Raw genomic sequence first — 24862 nt, 5'->3', positions numbered from 1 at the left:
TTCATCGGGCCTTTTGGACATTTTGGCGAGCGTCTGGCTGCTCCCGCCGCGGCGGGCTCCCCACGTGGTGCAGAGACGTCTCCACCCGCAGAGACAAGGCCCTGACGCGGCGGGAGGCCGTCTCCGTGCGCTGCGAGGCGGTTTCCACGTGCTGGTAGGACACCTCGAAGACGCGAGGGGCCCGTTTCCCAGAGGGGGAGACGGAGCACCCCTCGCTGCGGCACTGGGTAGTCTCCACCTGCCGGGAAGACCTCCGCACCTCACGGGAGGTCGTCTCCACGCAGTGGGACGACGTCTCCACACGGACCGTTGCCGTCTCCTCAGAGCGGGTGGCCTCAGCCCGGGGCGGAGAGGGCTTTCCCCCAAGGGGTGAGGCCATCTTACAGGGGTAACGGAACCAAGCAGGCCTCGCGAGGCCCCACTGCCCCACGCTCCTCGACGGGTTACGTCACACGGTGAGGAGTGACATCACATGGCACTGTGACGCAGGCACAGCGGTAGCCGAGGATCCCATGACACAGCCACGTGCAGGAACAGTGGTCCTGGCGGGGGCTGGTGACGGTCCCTCTGAAACCCTGGGTTAGGCCCCGCGCTAGGTCAGCCCCTGCATCGCCCCCTAACTTGTCAGGAGCCCGCGCGGGCGGAGGCGGGAACGGGCCGAGCCGGGGCGGGCCTTGGATGAGAGGAGCCGCCCGCCCCCCGCATCCCACACTGCACCGCGGCAGGAAGGGGGAGCCGCGGCTTCCGGCACCTCCCCCGCCACTCCCGGCGTTCGCGGTGTCGGGCTGCTGGCTGCTTAGCTCCTTTGCTGGTGATGGCAGCAGCTGTCGCTATGGAGACAGGTGAGTGGCGGTCCGAGCCGTGCGTTTTGGCAAATAGAACTATCCTGGGCCTAGACACCTGCTCCCGCTTCCCCAGGTTCTCCTTCCAGGCCTAACTCCCCGCAAGGTGATTGTTCGGACCGGGAGGGGCGAGGGCTCTTCTAGCGTCTGGAAGGGCGAAGGTAGTTTGGCCTTTTCAGAGTTTGTTTTGTTGGTGTATCCTTTCTCCTCACTTGTTATTCAGACACCGACCCCGGCGAGGGGTCGGCTTCCGGCGAGGCTAAAGGAGAGATTTTGGATCTTAAACCGCTTCCTCGATTTGTTTTCTGCGTCTTAAATGAGCTTGCATAAGTTTCAAACATCGTCGACAAACTCGTGTATTATTTTGTAACGGACGCGTCTCACCGAAGCAAGCGTTCCCTGATCTTGCATTCTCACCATGGTCTCTTTCAGCTTGCATTCTGAACTTTTCTTGATAGGTTTAGCGTTTGCTTTGTTTTTGCTTAGCTTAATCACTTAACAACTTGTAACACATTAAAATAAGGCAAGGCACAGTTACTGCAACTTACCACAACAGTGGTCAATGTTAAAATGTTAAAATCTCAACATAGTGGCTCACGAGTGATAAATGTTCTGACCCCGTGTGTGATCCTGTTTTCTTTAATAACTTGTCTTTAACATTAGAGAATTCATTCATTCCTGATTAAACATTCCTTTTAATCAGGGCTTTGCTTTCCTTACACTTCTAAGGAAGATTTTTCTCCTCCCTCGCCCAGTTTAGGAAAACCTTCACGTGCCCTTCTTTATGTAGAAACGTATCTCATCATTAGTCAGGTTTTTTTACTGCTGTTTTCTTTCTACAAATCAGTATTGTATATGGTGACGTTTATTTTGGATGATTTTTGCTATCTTCTCTCCTAGATGATGCTGGAAATCGACTTCGGTTTCAGTTGGAGTTGGAATTTGTGCAGTGTTTAGCCAACCCAAATTACCTTAATTGTAAGTTGTTGAACACCTCATTGAATTGAGTAGCTATTTATAATTTCTGATAGAAGAGTTCCAATTCATAGTTGGCCCTTTGTATCCTCGGATTCAACTGCAGTTGGTTGAATCTTCCCATACAGAGAGTGACAATACTGTCATTGTCATTGCGCTATGTTATTTTATGTGAGACTTGAGCATCTGTGGGTTTTGGTGTCTGTGGGCTCTCTTAGAACCAGTCCCCTGTGGATTTGAGGGATGACTTTCGTATCTGCTTTTGTACATTCTCAATTGAACAGAATTATTGCTACACTTACATTGGTATATATATAATTGAGCAAACTGGGACTTCTGTTGTGAATTCAATGAGTGTCGGTGGTGGGGATGTTATGTAAGTAAATTCTTTACTTGTATGTTAGGAGTCACAAATCAGTAGTCCAAGGATTGATTTGCTCTACAGGTGTATTTTTTTTTTTATGCCTTTCAGTTCTTGCCCAAAGAGGTTACTTCAAAGACAAAGCTTTTGTTAATTATCTTAAGTACTTGCTTTACTGGAAAGAACCAGAATATGCCAAGTATCTAAAGTAAGTTTAATTTTTATAGTCCTAAATATGTGTGTACTTTATTATACTCCAAAGCACTGATATTTAATAGACTTCTTAGTTTCACATTGGAAAAAATACAGTTTGAATCTCTGCACTTCTTTTAGTTGTCTCCATTTTAATATGAGACACACTGATCTCTAACTTAACTTGGATTATTTCAGTGATATACTCACCAGTATCCCTGCTTTCTCCCCACCATTCCCCGCCCCCAAGCCAAACAAAGAAGAACCATTTTCTACACAGAAGCCGACTTGGTATCTTAAAAATAGAAATCACAGCATTCCATTAGAACTCTTCAGTTGCTTCTCATTGCATGCAGAGGAAAATCTAGTCTCTTTTCTCGAGCTAAAGACCTGTATGATCTGGCCCTGTCTTGTCTGACCTTACCTTGTACCACTCACTCCATCTCACCGGGTTTCTGACCCAAAGGAACCCACAGTCTATATATGCAATGACATAGCCATAGCCTGAACATGAAAGACCATAGAAAGGGGTACTTACTTGTAAGGAAGGTTTTCTGGAGGAGGTACCTTTACCTGAGTCTTAGTAGCTGCTTATTTTATTTTATATATTTTACATAATATATGTATTATTCAAGTTGTGCAATAGATGCTTTCTTTTTAAGGCTTATGAATTGCAAGGAGCATACTATAATCATGAACTTATTCCTTTTTTTTTCTGCTAATTTGCAGTAGTGCTATAGCTTACTTTTTTTTTTTTTTATTTTAAATATTTATGGATTCATTTGGCTGCACCAGGTCTTAGCTGTGGCATGCGGGATCTAGTTCTCTGACCAGGGATCGAACCCGGGCCCCCTGCATTGGGAGCATGGAGTCTTAACCACTGGACTGCCAGGGAAGTCCCTGAACTTATTCCTTTTTAATGGAAAAAAAGAAACCGTGAATTCCCACCTGTGCTTTGTCTTAACTAGGTAGTCAAAAAGCAATGGTGAAACTTTTAGTCTTTCTTTTTCCTAAACAAACACAAGTTTGAGAGGAAAACGTTTCAAACGTGTACTCCCACTTTTCTGATCTGTGTCTTATAACAAGGAGGATGTATGAAGCCCACATCCTCCTGTAGCTTGCAGGACCCTTGGCACCCTTACTGGCCCTTTATAAAGAACCATTATTCATTTAATAATCCAGAGAAAAGACTTTTTTTTATTAGATTGCAACATGTTATATGTATGTAGACTTAGAGACTCAGTGTTGGACACTGAGCCCTAGACACCATCAAGTTCAGTTTCACCCACAACATTGCTGAGATGGTCATCTACATGCTGGCTGGAGGTTTCCAGTGAGCCCATACTACTCCATTCAGGGGCAACCAATTCCATTGTTAGCTAGATGCTAGAAAGTTCTTCCTTGTATAATAATATGATATACCTCCATGTAACTTCAACCCATGTTGAGTTTTATCCCTGAATTAATCCAGAACCAATCTATGCCCTCTTGAGGAACAGCCATTCAGATATTTAAATTCAAGAGAGGTTGCAAATTAACCCCCATTTCATTTCTGCACAAGGTTTTCATTTAATAGTTGCCAACATTTGAAGATTAGAAAGTTTCATATTTTAATCCAGATTTCTAGCTACTCTCTAAAATTCTGGAGGATCTGGTAACCCCAGGTCTTTGTTCTCCCACGTCAGCCACTGGCTAGAGCAGAGGAGCAGTTGCCTCTTCTAGACAGTTTCCACCATTTCACTAATAGCCACGACTTGCAACTATAATTTATCTCTTACATCTTTTTTTCTCACCTACCTTCAGCCATTTCTCATGTGCCCACCTTTGGATATTTTGCACTTACGCCTTATGTTTTTCAGCCAAGAGCTAAACACAGGCCTTCAGATGTCAAGGTACAGTGGACCAAATAGCTTTTTATTCTTCATATGGACATTATACTTCTATTTGTTCAACTTAAGTTTACATTACCTTTTGGGGGGGCAGGGAATGAGGGGGCAAGGATTCATATTGTTGACTTGCTGGGAGCTTTATGTCAACTAAAATCTTTCAGTTCTTATTTTCATCAATGCTGTTAGTTTAGTTCTCCATTTATTTCTTATTTATTTTTAAAAAATCTAATTGCAGAACTTTCCTTTTGTACCTCTTCTATTTCATCTGGTTGGTTAATGCTATAATTGTAGCCTATTAACATATTTATAATTCCTTATTTTGTCATGTAATGTATTCTGAGCATTGACTCTACAAGTCTGATAAATGATCACTGTGTGTCTAAGTTCCAGTTACTAAATGCTACTTGAAGACCATTCTCTTGGTCGTCACATTAACTTATTTTACAGTTGAAGAAACTAAACCTTAAGGGAGTTTAAGTACCTTGTTTGAGGCCACTCAGCTGGAGAATGGCAGAGCTGGTTTCAAACCTAGGTCTTTTTAACTACCAACAATGTCCTCATGAAAAGGAAATAGCCAGGGTAGGTGTGAGTAGGGCTTTCCAGGCTTAGCTGCTGACAATTACAAGCAACTGTGAATCTTTGGAGTATAGGAAGCAAATCTGTAATAAGGACAACATGGTGTAGGGCCCTGCTACTCAATGTGGTTCTCAGACCAGCAACATTGGTATCACTTGGGAGCTTGTTAAAAATGCAGTCCTCAGGCTCCACCCCAGACTTCCTGAACCAGAGTCTGCATTTTAAGAAGTGATTCACGTGGGCTTCCCTGGTGGCGCAGTGGTTGCGAGTCTGCCTGCCGATGCAGGGTACGCGGGTTCGTGCCCCGGTCCAGGAAGATCCCATATGCCGCGGAGCGGATGAGCCCGTGAGCCGTGGCCGCTGAGCCTGCGCGTCCGGAGCCTGTGCGCCGCAACGGGAGAGGCCACAACAGTGAGAGGCCCGCGAACCCCCCCCCCCAAAAAAGAAGTGATTCATGTGTGCATTAAAATTTGAGAAGCACTGCTGTAGTGTACTGTCCCCAAACTTTAGTCATTTGAATACCACTTGTACAATTTTGGCTCTATCTGTGTACTCCCTATAAGACTCACCGTTTTTTAATTGACTCATTTAAATTTTATGTCTTTTCTATTTGAAATAATTTTACTTAAAAACAAATGGAAAAACAGTAAGAAGAATTCCTGTATATTCTTCCCCCAGATATTCTAAGTGCAAACTTCTTATATAATCATAGTACAGTGATCAAAATCAGAACATTAACATTGACATATCATCTGATCTTGTTATCTAACCAGCAGACCTCACTCACATTTTGCCAGCTGTCTCACTAATGTCCTGTTTCTGGGGCAGTGTCCAGTCTAGGCTCAGATGCTGCATTTTGTTGTCATGTCTTAGTCTCCATTAATCTGAGTTCATCAGTCTTCTTTTTCTTCCCCCCATAAGTGTGACACAGAAGTGATGTTATATCCTTCTTGGTATATCAGGAGTCATAGGATGTCAATTTGTCCCTCTACTGGTGATATTAATTTTGGTCACTTGGTTGAGGTGGTGGCTGCCAGTTTTCTCTGTATCAAGTTACTATTTTTCCTTTTGCATTTAATACATATTTTGTGAGGGAATACTTTGAGACTATGTAAATATCTTGTTTCATATTTCATTCTTTTACCTAACTTTAGCATCTATGGAAGATACTTGCTTGAAACAATTTTTACTGTGGAGATTTTCTAATTCCATCATTCTTTATTCATTTATTAGTTGGTATTCAGTTGTAAGGAAGGAACATTTCCTTGTTCCTGATTTATTTATTCATTTAAAAAAGTTACATCAATATGGACTCTTGGATTCTTTATCTTGTGGGTTATAATTATGTATCTTCTTGATCCCAGATATAGCCAGTGGGAGCCCCTTCACATTGGCTCCTGAGTACTTTTGACGTATCCCTATAATTTTCTGAGCATTTTTCTTTCTGGCACTACATAATATTCCAGGCTCATCTTGTACTTTCCCTCTGCTAGCCTTAGAATCAGCCATGTCTCCAACCAACCTTGGATAATTCTATATAAAACCCATGATCTGGGCACTCAGTGTGCTCATTGGTGTCACTGCTTGTAGGCCCTCTCAACACACAAAGCTAGAAATTGTGTGTGTGTGTATATATAAATATCTATTTCTATATCTGTGTGTGTGTGTGTATATATATATATATATATATATATATATATTAAAAGCCATGAGTTCATACTGATGTTTTCAATTCCAACTCAGTAACAAGATTCATTCTAGCCTTCCCCTTCCTTATCTGAAACTCGTTTTCTGAGAGCCAGAAATTTGGCTTTCTATCTACAGCATATTTACTTACATATTTGCTCAACCTTAGAGTATATGTACTTAATTTCAGAATTGTTATATCCCTATGGAAAACTAGAATACAATATTTGTGCTTAGTTCTTTCTGAGATTGACTCAGTTTTAAAATAAAAGTTGTCTTATTGTTTATGGAAAACCAGTAGGTATTAATTAAACACATAATTAATTACTAAAATAAAAAGTGTTCGTGTTCCTCACCTTGGAAACCACCAGAAGAGAATAGCATGATTTGTCCCCCAATGTTGACTCCGTTTACCAGTTACTGTGTGGTCTTAGGCAAGTTATTTAATCTTTCTGAACTTAAGTTTTCTCACTTTTGAAAATTTTGCTGACTTTTGATGCATAAGCAGGGAAAAAAAGAACTGTACTACCAAAGTATACTAAATTAATGTTACAGAAATGGTAGGCTGCAAGATCGTTTTTAGGTGAGTGACTGAACTAGAGCGTGGTATTATTACGTTATGTCGCTCATTAACTTATAAACTTAACCCCAGGTACCCTCAGTGTTTACACATGTTAGAACTGCTCCAGTATGAACACTTCCGTAAGGAGCTGGTGAATGCTCAGTGTGCGAAATTTATTGATGAGCAGCAAATTCTGCACTGGCAGCACTATTCTCGGAAGCGGATGCGCCTTCAGCAAGCCCTGGCGGAGCAGCAACAGCAAAATAACACATCAGGAAAATGAACAGTTGGATCCAGACCAGGCTCTTAAGACATGTATATATTGCTTTTGTACAGTGAAGACAAAACAACTCTTCCTATGTACCTTTACTGTGGTGGCACCTAGAACCGTTAGTGTGCTATTTAATTGAACTAACTTTTTCTTGTTAATAGATTATTTCTGTTAAACCAGAATTGTTTTACTTTGATTTCCCTGTGGCTTTGTAAGCTTTTATTAGTATTTAGCAGTCAGCTGAGTAAGAATAGAAATGTTAGGTGTTTCAGACCAATTTAAGGCAGCAGGGGGCGAGGTAAGGGGAGGGCCACTGAACATCCCAAACTCTAAGCCGAGCTCTGTTTTCATGTACAGTGGGGCCTGGGACAAGTCTGTCTCCTGGAACCTTGCTGTCCCTCAGATCGGCTATCCTGCCCTTCATCTACAGAGTGAGAGGTGTGGAGTAAGTGACCTCTTTACGTCAGGCAGCAGGAACTGCATAAAGGTTCTTAAATTCTGCAGGGCAGGAGACATACCTGTATCGCCAGTTGCTTTGCAAGAGAGCTTTAAGGAAGAATCATTGGTATGTCACTGACCTAGTAATGGCAGGGAGAAGATTGGTGGTTAACTACTAATTGGACTCTTGGCCTTAAGACTAGAACAAAGGTGAGGAGCCTCAAATATTTGTGCTCATTTGGGAAAGCTGACCTTTATTTGGCAGATACCGCAAACCAGGCACAATGTTAAGTGCTTAGTTGCATTCTCATTTTATCCTCAGAACGATCCATGTTCATAAAGGAGGAGACTGAGGTTTAGACAGGTTAATGGTTACACAGCTAGGAAGTGATAATCAACGAGACTGACTCACAGGCTGGAGTCCTTCCCATCACTAGGTTATACGGTCTCTGACCTCTCTGCCACCCGCCTCATCCCAAGTAGTGAAGCATATTCAGACAGCTGTGACGAACCTGCCAGCATTAAGCAGAGGCTGGATTAGATGTGCTGTGCTTCCCTTCAGTGGTTAGGTTAAGTTCTACATTCTAAAGCCAAAGAAGGAGTTTCAGGAATAACAGCTCTTTGTAAATTCGTGGAATTTAAGGTAAAAGATCCTAACTCCTTTAGAGATTTGGAAGCTGTCTACTGCACTATTAGGGGCTTTTAGGTATTTCTGTCATCTCCAATAATAGCTTCCTTTGCTATTACTGCCACTCCTGAAGAATTATTCTACCTATGGTGGCTTAAATATACCCGTATATTAAAGCAAACTGAGGGTTCATGAGCATTTTAATAGCACTCTCTATTGTTTAGACATGTACCAATTTTTTTACAGCATCATTTATTTATTGCCAACATGAATTCAAAGCAAGTATGCAGATTCTTTTATACTAGAGCAAATCAGGAAATAAAGACACAATTGCCATCGTCAAATCTTAATCTTCAGAGAACAACATCCCCACGAGGTTGGCCTGAAGACACTCAGATTCTACCAGTTTTTGAGGCTGTAAGAGAACAACAGTCATATCTTAACCCACAGCTACAAAAATGTTATTAGGAGGGGAATGAGTTGTTCTACCTTGAATGACACAAGTCTTGGAACAGAAAAATTATGCTATTCAGAAACTATTAACTAGTTGTAACAAGCTTTATGAAATAGTTAAGATATTTACCTTAAGGTGAATCACTAAAATACTTGGCTCCGTGGACTAAAACAGGAGACAGGAAGCCCGATGTCACCCCTTCCCTTTAACTCTTTAATTTAGAATCCCAGGGCCATGACTAAACTAGAGGACATGCCCTTTCTTTTCATCCAGAATTATGGATTAAGTCGAAAACAACTATTGATGCCACTGTTTTAAGGAATTGTATGTTAACCAACTTTCTTCAACAGTGCTTACAGAATTTTAAAATAAGGATGGCTTTTAAAAGGCATGAAAAGGGGCTTCCCTGGTGGCGCAGTGGTTAAGAATCCACCTGCCAATGCAGGGTACACGGGTTCGAGCCCTGGCCCGGGAAGATCCCACGGGCCACGGAGCAACTAAGCCTGTGCGCCACAACTACTGAGCCCGCGTGCCAAGAGCTTGTGCTTCACAACGAGAAGCCACCGCAATGAGAAGCCTGCGCACTGCAACGAAGAGTAGCCCCCGCTCGCGGCAACTAGAGAAAGCCTGCACACAGCAACGAAGACCCAATGCAGCCAAAAATAAATTTAATTAATTAAAAAATAAATAAAAAAATAAAAGGCATGAAAGGGCTTCCCTGGTGGCGCAGTGGTTGAGAGTCCGCCTGCCGATGCAGGGGACACGGGTTCGTGCCCTGGTCTGGGAAGCTCCCACATGCTGCGGAGCAGCTGGGCCTGTGAGCTATGGCCCCTGAGCCTGTGCGTCTGGAGCCTGTGCTCCGCAACGGGAGAGGCCCCAAAAAAAGAAAAAAGGCATGATAAAAACCCTAATATTTGCATTATTAATAACTTATTGGGGTAGGCCATAGGGATGGACAGCCATGTGTATTTTGAATACATTCTGAAGAGCAATGTGATGGGATGAAATGTCAAGATCTTTTCAAATTTGAATCCAGAACAAGTTAAAAGAGTTTTGATAGGGTGAACTGTATCCCCAACACAGTTAAAGAAAGATACTCACTGTTCCATATTTAAGTAGTGTAGGCACTCCAGTTAATTTCAACTTTTTCCTGAAGTCATTATTTGGCTCTTTCCAACTATTTCAGAAGGAGAAAGTGATCATGAAAAATATTTACTTGGTTTCTTACATTCTGCTTTGTATTTGATATATTCCCACTTTCAGTCTTTCAGTAATCATTGTTTTTGTTGTAAACATTTTAAAAACCTTGACATCTACAACATATATTCTCCTGTGCAAAGTTTTCATTTAAGTGAATATATACTAAGATATAAAATAAATGTAAAGACAAGTTCTGAACTAACATCAGGCCAAATTATTGAATTACCCTTACCTAATACAAATGGCTGAACATTCGAATTTTTAATTCGTATTTAATATATTCTAATTGCTTGACTTATCCGACTGTATCTTAGAACTCAGAACCTGAATCACAAGACCCTTCCTGCCTAAATTTGCAAGAGTCTAGTGCATGTCTGGGAAATAGAGTACGCATTGCCACTTACTAAGGTTTTTCTCCTACTTGGCAGTAGATGAACACACATCCTTCACCAACATGCTTCAGCCCCTCTCGTACGACCGGTTCAGCTTTTTAAAAAGTTGATAGAAATAATTACCAACTTTACAATCAGGCACTGATGAACAGCGTCCCTCTCCCCTCCCCTCCCCTCCGTCTTGGTAAGTACTCAGACTTTATCCTGCAGTTAACTGAGGAGATAAACGGAAGTCACGTGTTTTTTTCTGATTTTTTTTTTTTTTTGAGAGCCACTTTAAGGGTAAGGACCCACTTTCAGTCCTGATTTGTCCCCAGGCCACAGCGCCCAGAACAATGAAAGACAAATATTTGCTGACTTACCATAAGGAGACCAATTCACGTCTCCTGTAAGACACTAATCACATTGGGGAAGTGAAAAGTTCTAATGGACTAGATTCCAAGATTACCTGGGTCGAATGGTAGAAGAGCACACTTGGCGGGGCGGGAAGGACTTAATAGGAGGAGAGTCGGGAACAGGGTAGGAAAAGGCAAGGTGAGAGCTCAGATCGCCCTGCGGGACTCCGGTAACAAGACTCTCTCCGCTTCCTCTCCACCCCACTCTGGCCATAGCCTCGGCCTTCCTGCCACTTACTCTGGGCTGCAGCCCCCGAATCCCGGCCTCACCCTGCACGCAGTCGGGGCACCAGCTTTTGCCTTCGGCGTCCTTAGAACCAGAAAAATAGGCGAAAATGGTCTTGCCACTGTGCTGCTCCACCGCCTGCATGAACTCCTCGTAGCCGTACACGCTCACCTCTTCGTAGCGGGCCATCGGGAGAGCGTGACTCGGACAGCTAGAGGTGTCTTGGGCCGCTGGGAGAAGCTCCCTGCGGGGTGGGGCGAAGCTGTTTCCGGGTGGGCGGGGAGCTGGGCAGGGCCTGAGAAAGCAAGCCCGGCTCTGAGGTGCTACGGGAGCCTCTGACGGCCAAAACTCCTCTGCACCGTTTTTCTATTCTATTTTCTCAGGTCTCTCAGTGCTGACTGCACCCCGAAACCCCGGCTTTTGCCCCTGTCTGGTCCCGGCCCCAGCCCATGTGCAGTGGCTGCAAAACCTGCCGCCACGCAGCCCCTGGACCCTTAGGTGGCTCCGGAGCCTTAACGGCTCCCAACCCGCCCTGCGCCCGTTGCCATGGCGACTGGGCGAGCGGCCGGAAGGGAGGCCTAGTTGCGGACCCCAGCCCGCTTTCTGGTAGGCGCGCCGCGCCCCAGACCAGGTGGGCTCTGGCCAGAGCTGGGGGGATTGTGGGAAGCCGCGTTAGGAGTCATGGATCTGCGGGAGAGGAGACTCTGACCCAGCGCAGATCTTGCCGCTCGTCGGGCCTAATTACCTTTTCTCCTGCCGAGGCTTTAGTGGGGCCCCGGGACCGGGGGGCGGGCGTCCGGCACTGGGCGGGGGCAGGGGGCTGGGAGGGAGGAAGGCTCAGAGGGCTAGAGCTGAGTGTGTGAGTGCGTGTGTGGAGCCGCTCTGGGAGCCGGTGCTGAGACAGAAAGTGCCGCGGGGCTGCGTTGGGAAGGCGGGAGTCGCCCTGGAGCGATGAGTGGGGCGGCTGGCCCAGGAGTCTTGCCGGGGCTGCGCAGGGGCGAGCTAGCGGCGGAGACGCAGGGCCGCTGCGTGGGGCCCAGCAGGTTCGGGCGCGGAGTCCGGCGGCCGTGGGAGAAGAGACGGGGTGCAGGGACGTCCCGAAGCCGTGGAGGGAGGCGCCGGGCGAGGTCCTCGGTGCGGGAGACGCGCTGTGTGAGTGCGGAAAGGCTGCAGGACTGTCGGCGGTCATGGGGGAGGAGACCTGCAGCGGGGACAGCCCAGGCCGCTGGGGCGAACAAGGCTGCGGGGACACCTGGCACGGCAGTCTCGATGGAGGTAGCAAGGGACCTTGGGACTGTGTGGGTGAACGGGGCAGTGGGGGAACCCCAGGTGGTGGGGCCTGTCGGCTCTGTGTGGGTGACTGGCACTGGGGAGGAGGAGGAGACGGCTTATAGGAGCCCCCGAGGCTGTGAGAGAAAAGGTCGTCCGGGATCTACGGGGCATGAGAGCATTCTGGAACTGTGGTTGAAGGTGCAGGCTATGAGGGCAGCTTCAGGATGTGGGGAAGGAAGCAGAGTCGAGCTCCATCCCGTGTCTGCAGAAGGGCCGGTTGAAAGGGGGGTTCCTGGCCGGGCTTCGTGGGTAGAGACCAGCTGTGGTGGTCTCACCGGACCATGGGTGAAAGGACAGGCCAGGCCAGTCCCCCGGGCCGCAGGAGTAGCCATAGCTCCGGACCTAGGGGCAGGCTGTGAGAGGGCCTCAGATTGGTGTGGGCAAGGCCAGGCTGTGAGGATGCCACCTGTGGCTGTGCCTGGGGCTCTGGAGGCAAGTTCTGGGATTGCCCCACACCCGCGGGGGAGAAGACAAGCCGTGGCGGTGCCTGGGCCCGTGGAGGGGATAGGCTATGGGGTTGCCCCGGGCTCTTGGGGAAAAGGGTCGACTGGGGGGGTTCCCGGGGCCACTGTGGGGTGGCCTGAGGCTGTGGAGGTACCCAGAGCTGTGGAGGGAGAGCCAGGCGGCAGGGCTGCTCCAGGTCTGCGGGGGAGGGAGCAGGCAGCGCAGGCGCCTGTGTGTGGGGATACCCCAGGCTTAGGGGGAAGGGGGCGGACCGCAGGGGTGCCCAGAGCTGCGCGGGAGGAAACTCCCTCTGTGGGTGCCCCAGCCGCGTGGCGGAGGAGACAAGCCGTGGAGGAGACAGACGCCGGACGTCTCCCTGGCCTGTGGGGCACGGGACAGCCCATAGGGGTGCCTTGTGCGACTGGAGCAGGAACGAGATGTCGGGGTGAGCCAGGATTCGGGGAGACGGGGCAGGCTGTGTGGGTGGAGACAGGCTCTGGGGGCGACTTCGGGTCCCGGGAAGCTGCACAGCCTGCAGAGGTGTCTGGTCCTGATGAGCAGGAGGCAGGTCCTGGGGGCGCTCCAGGCCTGTGGGACATAGGACAGGCTATGGGAGTACCTAGGACTCCGGGGCCAGAGACAGGCTGTGGGAGTGTCTGGGGTCTGTGGGGAACGGAACAGCCTGTGAGGGTGTCCCAGGCTCCGATGGTAGCGGGAGCCGTGGGAGAATGGACCATCGGCGGTGGTGTCCCAGGCCTGTGGGCTAGGCAGCAGGCTCTGGGGGCGCCCCCGGCTGATGCAGTGACGGGGGCTGTCGGGGAGGAGACCTGCGGTGGGAATGTCTTGAGTTTGTGGGAAAGGAGGCGGGCTCTGGGGGGGCAAGAGGCTCTGGGGGGGCAAGAGGCTCCAGTGCCTGCAGCTTTAGGGGGACCCGGGTCTGTGGATCAGGAGGCTGGCTGTGGGGATGCCTCATGTCTCTGCATGAGAAGACAGGCCGTGGGGCTGTCTGAGGCAGTGGGGTCGCCAGAGGCAGCAGGTGTGTCCAAGCACAGGAGTGCCCCAGCAGGGGCGCCCGCAGCTGTGTGTACGTCTGGGTCTGGAAGCGTACCTGCCAGGGTGCCTGCCGCTGTGTGGGTGTCTGGCTCTGTGTGTCAGGAAGGCGGCTCCAGGGATGACTTGAACCTGTGGGGAGAGGTTTGTACTCCCAGGATACCCTTGGCTTCAGGGGTACCTATGGCTCCCCAGGAGCTGTGGTCTGTGGGAGAGGATACTGGTTGTGAGGCTTCCCCAGGATCATGGGGAAGGAGACAGAGTGCTAGGGTTCCTGTGGCTGCTGAGGTGCCCATGGCTTCTCGGGTACCTGGTCCCCTGGGGGTGGAGACTGGCCTTGGGGGTTTCTCACGCTTGCCAGGGAGGGGACAGACTGCGGGAGTACTTCTGACCGCAGGGGTGTCCACAGCTGCTGGGGCCCCTGGACCGCTGGTGGGTGATGCCAGCTCTGGGAGTGGCTCAGGGGTATGGAGAAGGAGACAGGCGACTGAGGTGCCCACTGCTGCCAGGGCTTCAGGACCTGGGAACGGGGAGACTGACTCTGAAGGCATTGCAGGCCTATGGAGAAGGAGAGCCGATGGAGCTGTCCCTGGGGCTGTGAGGGTACCTCTGTCTTTGGGGGTGCTTGCAGCTGTAGGAGTTCCCACGGCGGGGTGCCGGCCTGCCGCAGTGTGGGTGACTGGGTCTGCAGGAGAAGATCCCAGTACGGCTGTCTCCAGCTTCATGGCGGGGAGGAGGCCGTGCACAGAGGGCCCCGGGGCTCCAAGGTGGGAGACAGGAGGTAGAAGTGTCCTGGGGCTGCCGGGGGGCGTGTCTTACACCTGTGGGCGTGGGACCAGGTTATGGAGCTGCCCAAGGTCTGCGGGGGAAGAACCGGACTCTGAGAACGCGCCAGGGGTGTCCAGGACAGGCACGGCTTGGGGGGTGAATGAAGCCGAGGAAGTGCCCCCGGTTTCAAGGGAGGAGACAGGCATTGGCCACTTGAGAGATCATGCACAGCAGGGTGGGAGGAGACAGGCTGCAGGAGGGTCTAGAATCAGAGGGAGGGGGAACAATTTGGGAGAAAATTGTGAGGGGGAGGACAGATTGAGGGGTGCATTCCAGTAGTATATATAGGGAACAAGTTGGGGGACCCTGGGGCTCTTTGGGAGGGAACAGGTTGGGGGGAGATTTGTCCTGGGTTATGGATGAAGGCACAGGCCGTAAGGGTGTCTCAGGATGGGGGAGACAGATACTTCCTGGAGATGCCTCATCGTATATGGGATAATACATTGGGAGGTTTTCTGGCGCAATGGGAAAGGGACAGGTTGCAAGGAGAGGGGTGTCCCAGGACTTTGTATAAGGGGAACGGTTCGGGGTGGGTGTCCCTGGACTTTGTGTGTGTATGTGCTTGTGTGTGTGTGTAGATCACTCGAGGTATCCTGGAACTGTGGGGATCACCTAGTTTCTTCCTGTTGGAGAATGGACTGTTAGGCCTTTGGCATCCAGGGGGAAAGTACTGACCACGTACAAGCCACAGATGCCCAGGCCCCAATTCTGCAGGCTCCTTCATTCTGCGGCTCCGGCCCCTGGACTGTGGTGATGTCAAGCCAGTTGGGATTGCCTCACTCGGGTGCTTCCTCCCATCTCCGCTTTTGATCATGTCTCTACAGCCTTAGAAATAAGGAATCTTTATATTTCTACAGATGTGTCAGTCTTTAAGCAAATCCAGTCTACAATCCTTGAGTTTATTCAAAAGCTTAAATTAGGGATCTTTAAAAAAACCTGAATTTCCCAGTTGAGTTCCTATGGGATTCTTTGAGAGGGCAAGCTCCCCCATGCAGTTAACACTAGTCAGTTTATGGAAAATCTGCTTAATTCGACAAATGTTGAGTTAAATTGTCCACTATGCTCAAAGCACTGTTGTGGGGAATCTCAGAGAAGAGCAAGACAAGGCCCTAACCCTCCAGGAACCTTGTCTAGCTGGGAAGATGAGACAGATACCTGTGAAATAGGTAAATAACGACATGAGCAAGTGTGTGAGTGCAGGGGCAGTAGTGTCTATAAGGAGGCATTCAGAATAGGGAGAGGCACTGATGCGTGTGTAGTTTACAAAACGCTCTTATCTGTTAGACACTGTATGTGAATATAGGGTGGGGGGAGTTTGGGGGAAATTGAAGATGTACAGAGGTCATTCAGCTAGTTAATGGCAGTTCCTGGCGTCAGTCTAGGTAGTCCGATGCCACAGGTTTACTTAGAGTCATTCAGAGTTATGTCCTTTTGAGCTACCTAGAAGAGTGAAGTGTACTGCTCTTTGGTTAGTAGTTAGGATTTATTAATGTAGGCTGTATATCCGTAAAACTTCCTTGCGGGAAAGTGCTTGTTTACCGTAGCAGAGCTCTGATTTTGGTGACCTTTGAGATGTGAAATTTGGAATGAAAAGGGCTCAAGAGATAGTCATTAAGCTAGTGTGTCCCCTATTCGCTTGGAAGGTAGAATTTCAAAAGTGTAGTTGCTTTAGTAAGTGGAAGAAACTGTCGTATACCTGTCCTTAAGCATTCACTCTGTAGTATGAGGTGGCTGGGGGCTACTACAATATTGTTATATGAGCATGGCACTGTGTTTTACTTACTCTTTCCTTTCGTTTGAATACAGTTGGTCTGAAAGTACTTTCTTTTATTTTAGGCAATGATTTTAGGAGAGAACTGTTGGCTGATAACTGAGCTTTCACTATTGTACTACACTTTCTGACATGATGGGATCAGGCAGACCAGCCTCAACCTGTGTTCATCTAGCATCTAGCGTCCAACTGGATGGGAGGAGTGACCCCAGGAAACTTCAGACCCAGGTAGTTTCGTTCTATTTTTCTCTTCAGAGTTTTGTTATGAAACATTTCAGACAAAGAAAAGGGCAATGAACACGTTTTAAATCACCTTTTAGATTTAACCATTATCACACCTAAGAAAATGGACAAAAAATAATTCCCTAATATTATCTAAGATGGTTCTTATTCAGCTTCACCCCGTTGTCCCCAAAATGTCTTTTCTCCCAGCATTGTATTTACGCAAATCTTCAAACATAAAACAAACAGAATTTTACAGTGAACCTGTAGATTCCATTACTATTTCATGTGTTTGTTCCATTGCATATCTATCCTTCAATCCATCCCTCTAGAATCCATTCATCAATCCCTCATACTTTTGGACTCAGATCAAAATAAATTTCAGGGGCTTCCCTGGTGGCACAGTGGATAAGAATCTGCCTGCCAAGGCAGAGGACATGGGTTCAGCCCTGGTCCAGGAAGATGCCGCATGCCACGGAGCAACTAAGCCTGTGCGCCACAACTACTGAGCCTGCACTCTAGAGCCCGTGAGCCACAACTACTGAGCCCGCGTGCCACAACTACTGAAGCCCACATGCCTAGAGCCCGTGCTTCTCAACAAGAGAAGCCACCGCAACGAGAAGCCTGCACACTGCAACGAAGAGTAGCTCCCGCTTGCCACAGCTAGAGAAAGCCCGCGTGCAGCAACGAACACCCAACACAGCCAAAAATAAATAAATAAAATAAAAATAAAATAAATAAATAAATTGCAGACTCTGAGTACCCTGAGTACTTGAGCATGCGTATCATACACTAGAATTCATACTTTTTTAAAGATTTTTTTTTTTTTTTGATGTGGATCATTTTTAAATGGTCTGTATTGAATTTGTTACAATATTGCTTCTGTTCTGTGCTTTGGTTTTTCGGCCCGAGGCATGTGGGATCTTAGCTCCCTGACCAGGGATTGAACCTGCACCCCCTGCATTGGAAGGCAAAGTCTTAACCACTGGACCACCAGGGAAGTCCCCTAGAATTCATCCTTTGTTTACCATTTTTTTCTTTTGATGTACATTTTACATCTGCAACAAATACACTGAAATGTATACATCTTGTCACATTTGCTGAGTTTTGACAAGTGTATACACATGTGTATACACATGTATAACCCATGTATAATACCACTATCAAGATACAGATCATTTACATTACCCCAGAAAGTTCTCTCGTGCCCCTTCCTAGTCAGTCCCACCCCGGCCCTCCACAGGCAACCACTATTCTGATTTTTTTTCAACATAGATTAGCTTTGTTTGTTCTAGAGCTTCATGTAAGCAGAGTCATATACTGTGTACTCTTTTGTGTGAGGCTTCTTTCACTGGGTATGATGTTTCTGAGATTTGGTGTAATATTTCTGAGATTCATCCACCTTGCTGCATGTATCAGTAGTTTGTTACTTTCGAATACTGAGTAGTGTTCCATAGTAAATGTGTACCACTGTTTATTCATTCTCCAATTGATGGACACCTGCGCTGTTTGGGTCACTATGAATGAAGCTGCTATGAACATTCTTGTACAGATCTTTTTGTAAACATGTTTTCATTTCTCTTGGGTAAATACCTGGAAGTAAAATTGCTGGGTCATAGGGTAGGTGTATGTTTAGTTTTTTAACAAACCAACACCCCTTTTTCCAAAGTGGTTGTACCATTTTATTTTCCTACCAGTAATGAATGAGAGCTCCAGTTGCTCCACATCTTTGCCAGCATTTGCTGGTGTTTTTTAATTCTATATATTTTTTAATTATACCATTCTGGTGGGTGTATAGTAATATCTCAAAGAAAAACTTTTTTAAAATTTTAACATAATTTCAGACTGACAGAAAAGCTGCAAGAATAGTACGCAGAATTCCTGGATACTCTTCTCCCAGATTCCCCAAATGTTAGCATTTTATTACATTTTCCCTCCCTCTCTCTCTCCCTCCTTCCTTTTTTTTCTCTCTCTCTGTCTCACTACACACACACACACACACACACACACACACACACACACACTTCTAAACTGGTTAAGAGTAAGTTACAAACATGATGCCCTTTTGCCCCTAAGTACTTTTGCTTGTATAATCATGGTACAGTGATCAAAATCAGGAAATTAACATCAAATGATGCTATCATGTAATCTACAGACCTCACTGAGATTTTGTTAGTTGTTCCGATAATGTCCTTCAGAGTGAAAGAAAATCTAAGATCATGAGTTTCGTTGTCATGTTTCTTTAGTTTCCTTTAATCTGAACGATTTTTGAGTCTTTGTATTTCATAACATTGACATTTTTGAAAACTACAGGCTTGTTATTTGAGGATTTCCTCTCATTTTGGGTTTGTCTGAAATTTTCTTATAATTACGTTCAGGTTATGCACTTGCGGTGGGAAAACCACCGAGGTGATGCTGAGTTCTTCTCAGTGCATCATATCAGGAGGTACACGCTGTCGATTTAGTCCCATTACTGACAATGTTAACTTTAATTATTTGATTAAGGTGGTGTCTGCCAAGTTTTCCATTGTAAAGTTACTCTTTTGCCTTTTGTAATTGGAAGGTATCTGTCTTTGAGACTATGTTAATATCCTTTTATTCCCCAAACTTCATTTGCTAGTTTAGCATTCACTGATGATTTTTTTTTTTAATGGTGGGAGTATGGTTTATTAAGCTGTGCCTTAGTACAGGCGCTGGGGCTTGCTCATGGTGCTCTGAATGTACAAAGCCCGAACGTTCTGCCAAAGCCCGAACGTTCTGCCGGTTTTTCCTGAGCAACGACACCAGGAAGCTGACAGCTAAGTGGATGTTGTACGCAGGCTCATCATCTGTCATTTTCATGTGGCCAGCAGCCACCGCCAGACACAGCACCTTCTTCATCTGGAACTTGATTGCAGACTTCACTTCATCAACTTGGCCACCGTGTTCTCATTGTGGGTCAGCAAGGAAGGGAGCTTGCCAGCCTTATTCAGGCCTGGGCCCAGGATTTGTGGGATCTGCTTGATCATAGATTCTGAAGCCAAAAAGGCATCATACTTCTTGGCCAACTTCTTGACCAGTTTCTTATTCTTGCTGAGTTTCTTCAGGGCCTCAGTGTCCACGGGGGGGATATCCACAGCCTTGGCCTCATCACAGTGCTGCTGGTCCCCCAGAACACATACGGAAAACTTGGGGTGGGGAGTGGACTTAAGCCTGACGGTGCCTGAGAAGCGTTTGTCCTTCTGAGAGTCATAGTTCTTCAGGCTGATCTGAAGCTCCACCGTCTCCAAAACTTACCGCGTTTGCGCTGGTTCTCGTGCAGGACTTCCTGCACCACCTCGTAGAGGGAGTCTCGGGAGACTTTGCTGCTATGGCCCCTCGCGCCGCGATAACCGGAAAAGAGCTCATGGATGATTTTTGCCTGAATCAATTTTGTATTATGATGTGGTGGTGACTTATTTATATCAGAGCAGACTTTGAGAGTGTTACTTAATTCAGTATGATATTCAAATTGTCTCTGGGGCCTCCCTGGTGGCGCAGTGGTTGAGAGTCCGCCTGCCGATGCAGGGGACACGGGTTCGTGCCCCGGTCCGGGAAAATCCCACATGCCGCAGAGCGGCTGGGCCCGTGAGCCATGGCCGCTGAGCCTGCGCGTCCAGAGCCTGTGCTCCGCAACGGGAGAGGCCACAACAGAGAGAGGCCCGCGTACCGCAAAAAAAAAAAAAAAAGGGTCTCTGATTTGGCCAGTGAAATGAGAGTCACTTCAAGCTGATTCTAGTGTCCCTTTCACGTTTCCATCAATCTTCGACCACTTTTTGCTATAAAAAGATATTCCAGGCTCAGCATAATTTTCCCCTGTCCCAGCCCTAGAATCAGCCATTTATCAAAGGAGACTTCATCCCTTTGGTGGAGAATGGATTTTAGGAATCAGTATCCGGGTACTAGATGTGCTCATTGGTTCTTGGATGTCAGTGTTTCTCTTATATGCCCTCCCAGAGGACATAATTGGGAAATAGATATATATACTTGTGTGCCTGTACACACATTTGTATGCAGATCTGCACTTCCTCCTTCCTTCTCCCCTCCTCTGTCTTACTCCATTCTTTCCTCCCTTTCCGTGTTTCTGTTTGTCTGTCTACCTATCTGTCTATATTAAACCCATGAGTTCACACAGGTATCTCCAGTCCAATCTAACACTTCCCATTTGTAACTCCCGTATTCAACAATGTGAAACCAGTCTCCAGTTATCCACAGTATGCGTACTCATTTGCTCAATCCTAGAATGTACAAAACTGTTTGAGAATTGCAATCCATGCCTCTGCAAAAAAAGAACCCTACAAATTAGAGTTCAGTATTTGTTTAGAGAACTTTTTGTCTTTAGCCTGAGGGCATATAGTCCAAATGCTATGTTCAAAAGTTAATTGGGTTGATTTTTTTTTTTTAAACCTCCACTTTTTCGTGTGGTTATGTTAGTCGTTTGAACTTCATTTTGGTTCATAGGTTTCTGTTGGTATTTATTTTTAGGGTTTTCCTTCATCCGTATGAATTTTATTTATTATCTTCCTCCCTTTCTCCCTCCCTTCTTCTTTTCCTTCCTATCTCTCTAGTACATGGGAAACATTAATGTGGTTCCAAACAAACGTGTGCAAAAAGGGACATTCAGTGAAGTATTACCGCCCCCCCATTCCCTCTATCCTTTCCACCCAATTTCTACCCACACCCTGTAGATACCTAATCTTATTATTCTCTGATTTTTCTTCCCTTTGTTTCTTTCTGCACAAATGATCAGATGTGTATGTGCTTTCTCATGAAGTACTTCTCCCCTTTTTTGAAGGGTGGAGTATTACAGATACTCTTTTTTGCACTTTGCTCTTTTCACTGAACAGCATATCTGAGAAATCCCTCTGCATGAGTTCATACATATCTTCCTCATTCTTCTTAACATCTTCATAGTACTCCTCTGTGTGGATGTAGCATAGTTTCTTTTGTTTTCTTTTCTTTCTTTCTTTCTTTATTCATGTCTACGTTGGGTCTTCGTTGCTGAGTGTGGGCTTTTAGTTGCAGTGAGTGGGAGCTACTCTTCGTTGCAGTACACAGGCTTCTCATTGCAGTGGCTTCTCTTGTTGGGGAGCACGGGCTCTAGGCACGTGGGCTTCAGTAGTTGTGGCACACGGACTCAGTAGTTGTGGCTTGAGGGCTCTAGAGCACAGGCTCAGTAGTTGTGGCACACAGGCCTAGTTGCTCTGCGACATGTGGTATCTTCCTGGACCAGCGCTCGGACTCGTGTCCCCTGCAATGGCAGGCGGATTCTTAACCACTGCGCCACCAAGGAAATCCAGGATATAGCACAGTTTGAGACATGCTTCTACATAGGCATTTAGGTCAATTCCAATACTTGGCAGTTACAGTAGAGCAGTGAGTAACCCTGTGCATCTGTATTGTTGGGGGTGTATCTTCAGGATAAATTCCTGGAAGTGAGACTGCTGGGTCAAAAGGCAAACACATGTGTGGTTTTGTTTGCTGTTGCCGGAGTCCCGTCTCTGAGGGTTGTGCTCCCACCAGCATCCTGTGAGAAGGCCTGTTTTCCCAGTCTTGCCAACAGCATGTGTTGTTATATCTCTTAATTTTTGCTGATCTGTTGCTGTCTCAGTGTAGTTTTAATTTGTGTTTTTATGAACTTGACGAACTTTTCATATATTTAAGGGCCGTGTTTCTTTTTTTGTTGTTGTTAGTTGTCTGTTATGTGTTTTCACCATTTTCTACTGAGTTTTGGTCTTTTTTCATCTCAATTTACAAATATTTTTCTTCCAGTTTTTCAGTTCTTTGACTTTGTTTATGGTGTTTTTAAACCATAAAAAACAAATTGTTTTAAATTTTTTTATTTTAATGTAGTAAAAATTATCACTCTTTTATTGCATATGGATTTTGAGTCACAGTTAGAAAAGCCTTTCCCTACACCCAGGTTAAAGAGGAATTCATTCTTTCATTTTTTTTTTCCTAGTACTTACATGAAATCCCCTAGGTATTTTAGGTTATTTTTACTTTGGGGGAAGATTTCTCCAATAAGGCCATAAGTTCCAAGTATTGTTCCTCATTCTGTGCACCTTTCAGATGGTAATTATTTTTTTTCTCTCTCATCTCTACTTTTTTTCCCTAAAATACTTTCCTGAAGTTTTATCACACTGGGTTAGTTTAAAATAACTCTTTATACACATGATTGTATAAACACATGTTCTTGTGTGTGCTGTGAGAGTTGGGGAGGCCGTCTCAAGAATAAGGCATCACAGCACAGGCTGCACTGGGTTTGCATGCACGGATTCTCCTAGTGCTATTTACCTGCCATGGACAGGTCCAAAGCCACAGAATTGTTTGCTCCCTTTGACCTAGTAATTGCAGAACAGATCATTTATCCTAAGGAAATAATTTAAAAAGAGGAAAAAACTAAATGCATGGGACTATTAATTGAAGTAATATTTCTATTAGTGGAAAAGCTGAAACAATCTAACTGTTTAATAATAAGGTTATAGTTAGGTTAAGCATGAAAAGGCCATTCATTGGATTTTGGAAAGTGCAACTGTGAAAAATAATGAAAACTGGGGGAGTATGGAAACATGCCTATGTTTGTTAAGTGAAAAACAAAACCTGTGTCTATCATGATTATAACTAACAAACACTTAAACTTGCATAAGAAGGTGAAGTGGACTGTTTAGAGCAAGATGCACTTAGGTGTAGGATAAGAGATGTGGTCTAACCACCAGATGAAAAATCTCAGGAAGAGTATTGTCAGTGGCTTAGGTTCTGTGTGGTGCATCTGTGGAGCAATTTTCAGGAACACTCATAATGAATTGTACTGATCACTTGCTGGAAACTGACATTTTGATACAGGGCAGAAGTCCATCACTGGGGAGTTGAGGAACTTACTGGGTCTGTTTGAAGCTTTCTGAGTTGACTTTGTGAGGAGGATTCTAGTATGCTGCTAGTAAACCAGAAGTATAATACTGGGGACTGGGTGATGGTAGGATAGAACCAGGGGTGTGTGGTTAACTCAAGGGTGTGTGAGAGTAGCTGATTCTATCAGTACAACAGGAAAACACCTCCTAGCACTAATAATCGTGTGGGTGAAATGTTAGAAACTTGATTATAGACATATACTAACTATGCAATATGTTCTTTTTCTAATGTGTGCTTGCTTTTATTTATTTTTTTTGAAGAACCAGCTGCAGTTTAATAGGAATGTTCCTACACATTCAAGCAACTTGGCAATCCAATATTCTTGCCCACATGGAATTAGAATTGAAAAACTAAAGCACTCATACAATGAGTCATACCATTGTAGAGATTCAGGTTTTAGAGACGGTCCTGACCTGGGCAGTTCTGTTTCATTTTCTGTCATATCAGAAGAGAGACTTAGCTATGCCGTCCATCTAGCCAAAAGAGATGTAAAACGAAGACAACTTGAAGAACATATAAAAGAACACCATCTCAGAAGTCAGCCCCAAATCCTTCAGAAATGTGGACAGTCTAACCATAAAATATCTGACCATAGAGTGGAAAGGAAGGAATCAAAGAGTCGGGAAGTCTGTCACGGCAGCAACCAGCCATCCAAAGTAGAAATTTCCAGCTCAGGTGCCAAGGTATACCTGTACACATCTCATCCAGGACAGTCAGACCTCACCATGCCAAACTCGCCACCCACTCGTGATCCAGGACTTCAGCCACATGCCAGGATAGGTGACCACAAAAGCCTATGTGGACACAAAAGCCTGCTGGAAGTTCAGCGACTCCAGAAAGAATTGAGCAGTTGTATCCATAAAATTGAAGAATTAACTAAAAAAGGTGAGAAAAATTGGACTCTTGACTTCGAAAAGATGCTATGAGAGGGTATAGTCCAAATACATTCTTCAGGACCCTGCCCCCTGTCACATTCCATTCTCTCCTGTCACTAGAGTGAGCACTCATGACAAGACAGGTGGACTTTGAGTTTGACCAGTGTCTTTTTTTCTGACAAGTTTGTTCTGCCCTAGCCCCTCTTTCCAGCAGAGGCACCTGAAAGAGCCCCTTTTCCTTAGGCTGTTCTTGGTAAGTCGACTGACTGAGGGCCCTGCCTAGTAATTGCAGTACCTGTTGTCTGAAGCTTAGGTCTTCTAGC

The 24862-nt window shown here is 46.0% G+C and overlaps 5 protein-coding genes and 1 pseudogene across 11 annotated transcripts in view; 3 read left to right on the top strand and 3 right to left on the bottom strand.

The window, feature by feature from the left end:
* Nucleotide 1: 1 nt before the first annotated feature.
* LOC307177393 (uncharacterized protein C17orf100) lies at nt 2–379 on the bottom strand (the record flags this gene model as incomplete). The annotated part of the gene is made up of 1 exon (XM_079904498.1): nt 2–379. One exon carries the CDS (start codon nt 377–379, stop codon nt 2–4), a length of 378 nt encoding a protein of 125 aa, XP_079760624.1.
* Nucleotides 377–7571, top strand: MED31 (mediator complex subunit 31). The gene is made up of 4 exons (XM_079903759.1): nt 377–842; nt 1743–1820; nt 2290–2386; nt 7174–7571. Exons 1-4 carry the CDS (start codon nt 815–817, stop codon nt 7364–7366), a joined length of 396 nt encoding a protein of 131 aa, XP_079759885.1. The 5' UTR covers nt 377–814; the 3' UTR covers nt 7367–7571.
* Nucleotides 7572–8608: 1037 nt separating this feature from the next.
* Nucleotides 8609–11535, bottom strand: TXNDC17 (thioredoxin domain containing 17). The gene is made up of 4 exons (XM_079903760.1): nt 11132–11535; nt 10479–10560; nt 9976–10051; nt 8609–8835 (listed from the first exon to the last, which is right to left on the bottom strand). The coding sequence occupies exons 1-4, from the start codon at nt 11274–11276 to the stop codon at nt 8767–8769; spliced, it is 372 nt and encodes a 123-aa protein (XP_079759886.1). The 5' UTR covers nt 11277–11535; the 3' UTR covers nt 8609–8766.
* Nucleotides 11536–11680: 145 nt separating this feature from the next.
* The window catches only part of KIAA0753, a 60807-nt gene continuing 47625 nt past the window's right edge, over nt 11681–24862 (top strand). For 2 of the 6 annotated variants that reach the window (XM_079905911.1, XM_079905905.1), the window contains exons 1-3: nt 15190–15907; nt 16578–16740; nt 23925–24549. In XM_079905911.1, coding sequence (XP_079762037.1) covers nt 16645–16740; nt 23925–24549 — 721 coding nt within the window. In that variant the 5' untranslated portion in view covers nt 15190–15907; nt 16578–16644. Of the gene's footprint in view, nt 11719–12273; nt 12363–13256; nt 13309–15189; nt 15908–16577; nt 16741–23924; nt 24550–24862 lie in introns of those variants that run through there. The other 4 variants (XM_079905906.1, XM_079905907.1, XM_079905908.1 and 1 more) reach the window with 4 other exon arrangements.
* On the top strand, nt 12026–15020 carry LOC307177392 (uncharacterized protein; the record flags this gene model as incomplete). Its single annotated transcript, XM_079904497.1, has 2 exons — nt 12026–13431; nt 14311–15020. The coding sequence occupies exons 1-2, from the start codon at nt 12039–12041 to the stop codon at nt 15018–15020; spliced, it is 2103 nt and encodes a 700-aa protein (XP_079760623.1). The 5' UTR covers nt 12026–12038.
* Nucleotides 19200–23056, bottom strand: LOC307177352 (large ribosomal subunit protein uL1-like; annotated as a pseudogene). The gene is made up of 2 exons: nt 23050–23056; nt 19200–20241 (listed from the first exon to the last, which is right to left on the bottom strand). The product of its transcript is annotated as a large ribosomal subunit protein uL1-like (transcript).

This window comes from Stenella coeruleoalba (genome assembly GCF_951394435.1).
Source record: "Stenella coeruleoalba genome assembly, chromosome: 19".
In the NCBI taxonomy this organism is placed as follows: Eukaryota; Metazoa; Chordata; class Mammalia; order Artiodactyla; family Delphinidae; genus Stenella; species Stenella coeruleoalba.
Note: the sequence above shows the minus strand (reverse complement) of the source record. Positions and strands in the feature narration are given on the sequence as shown.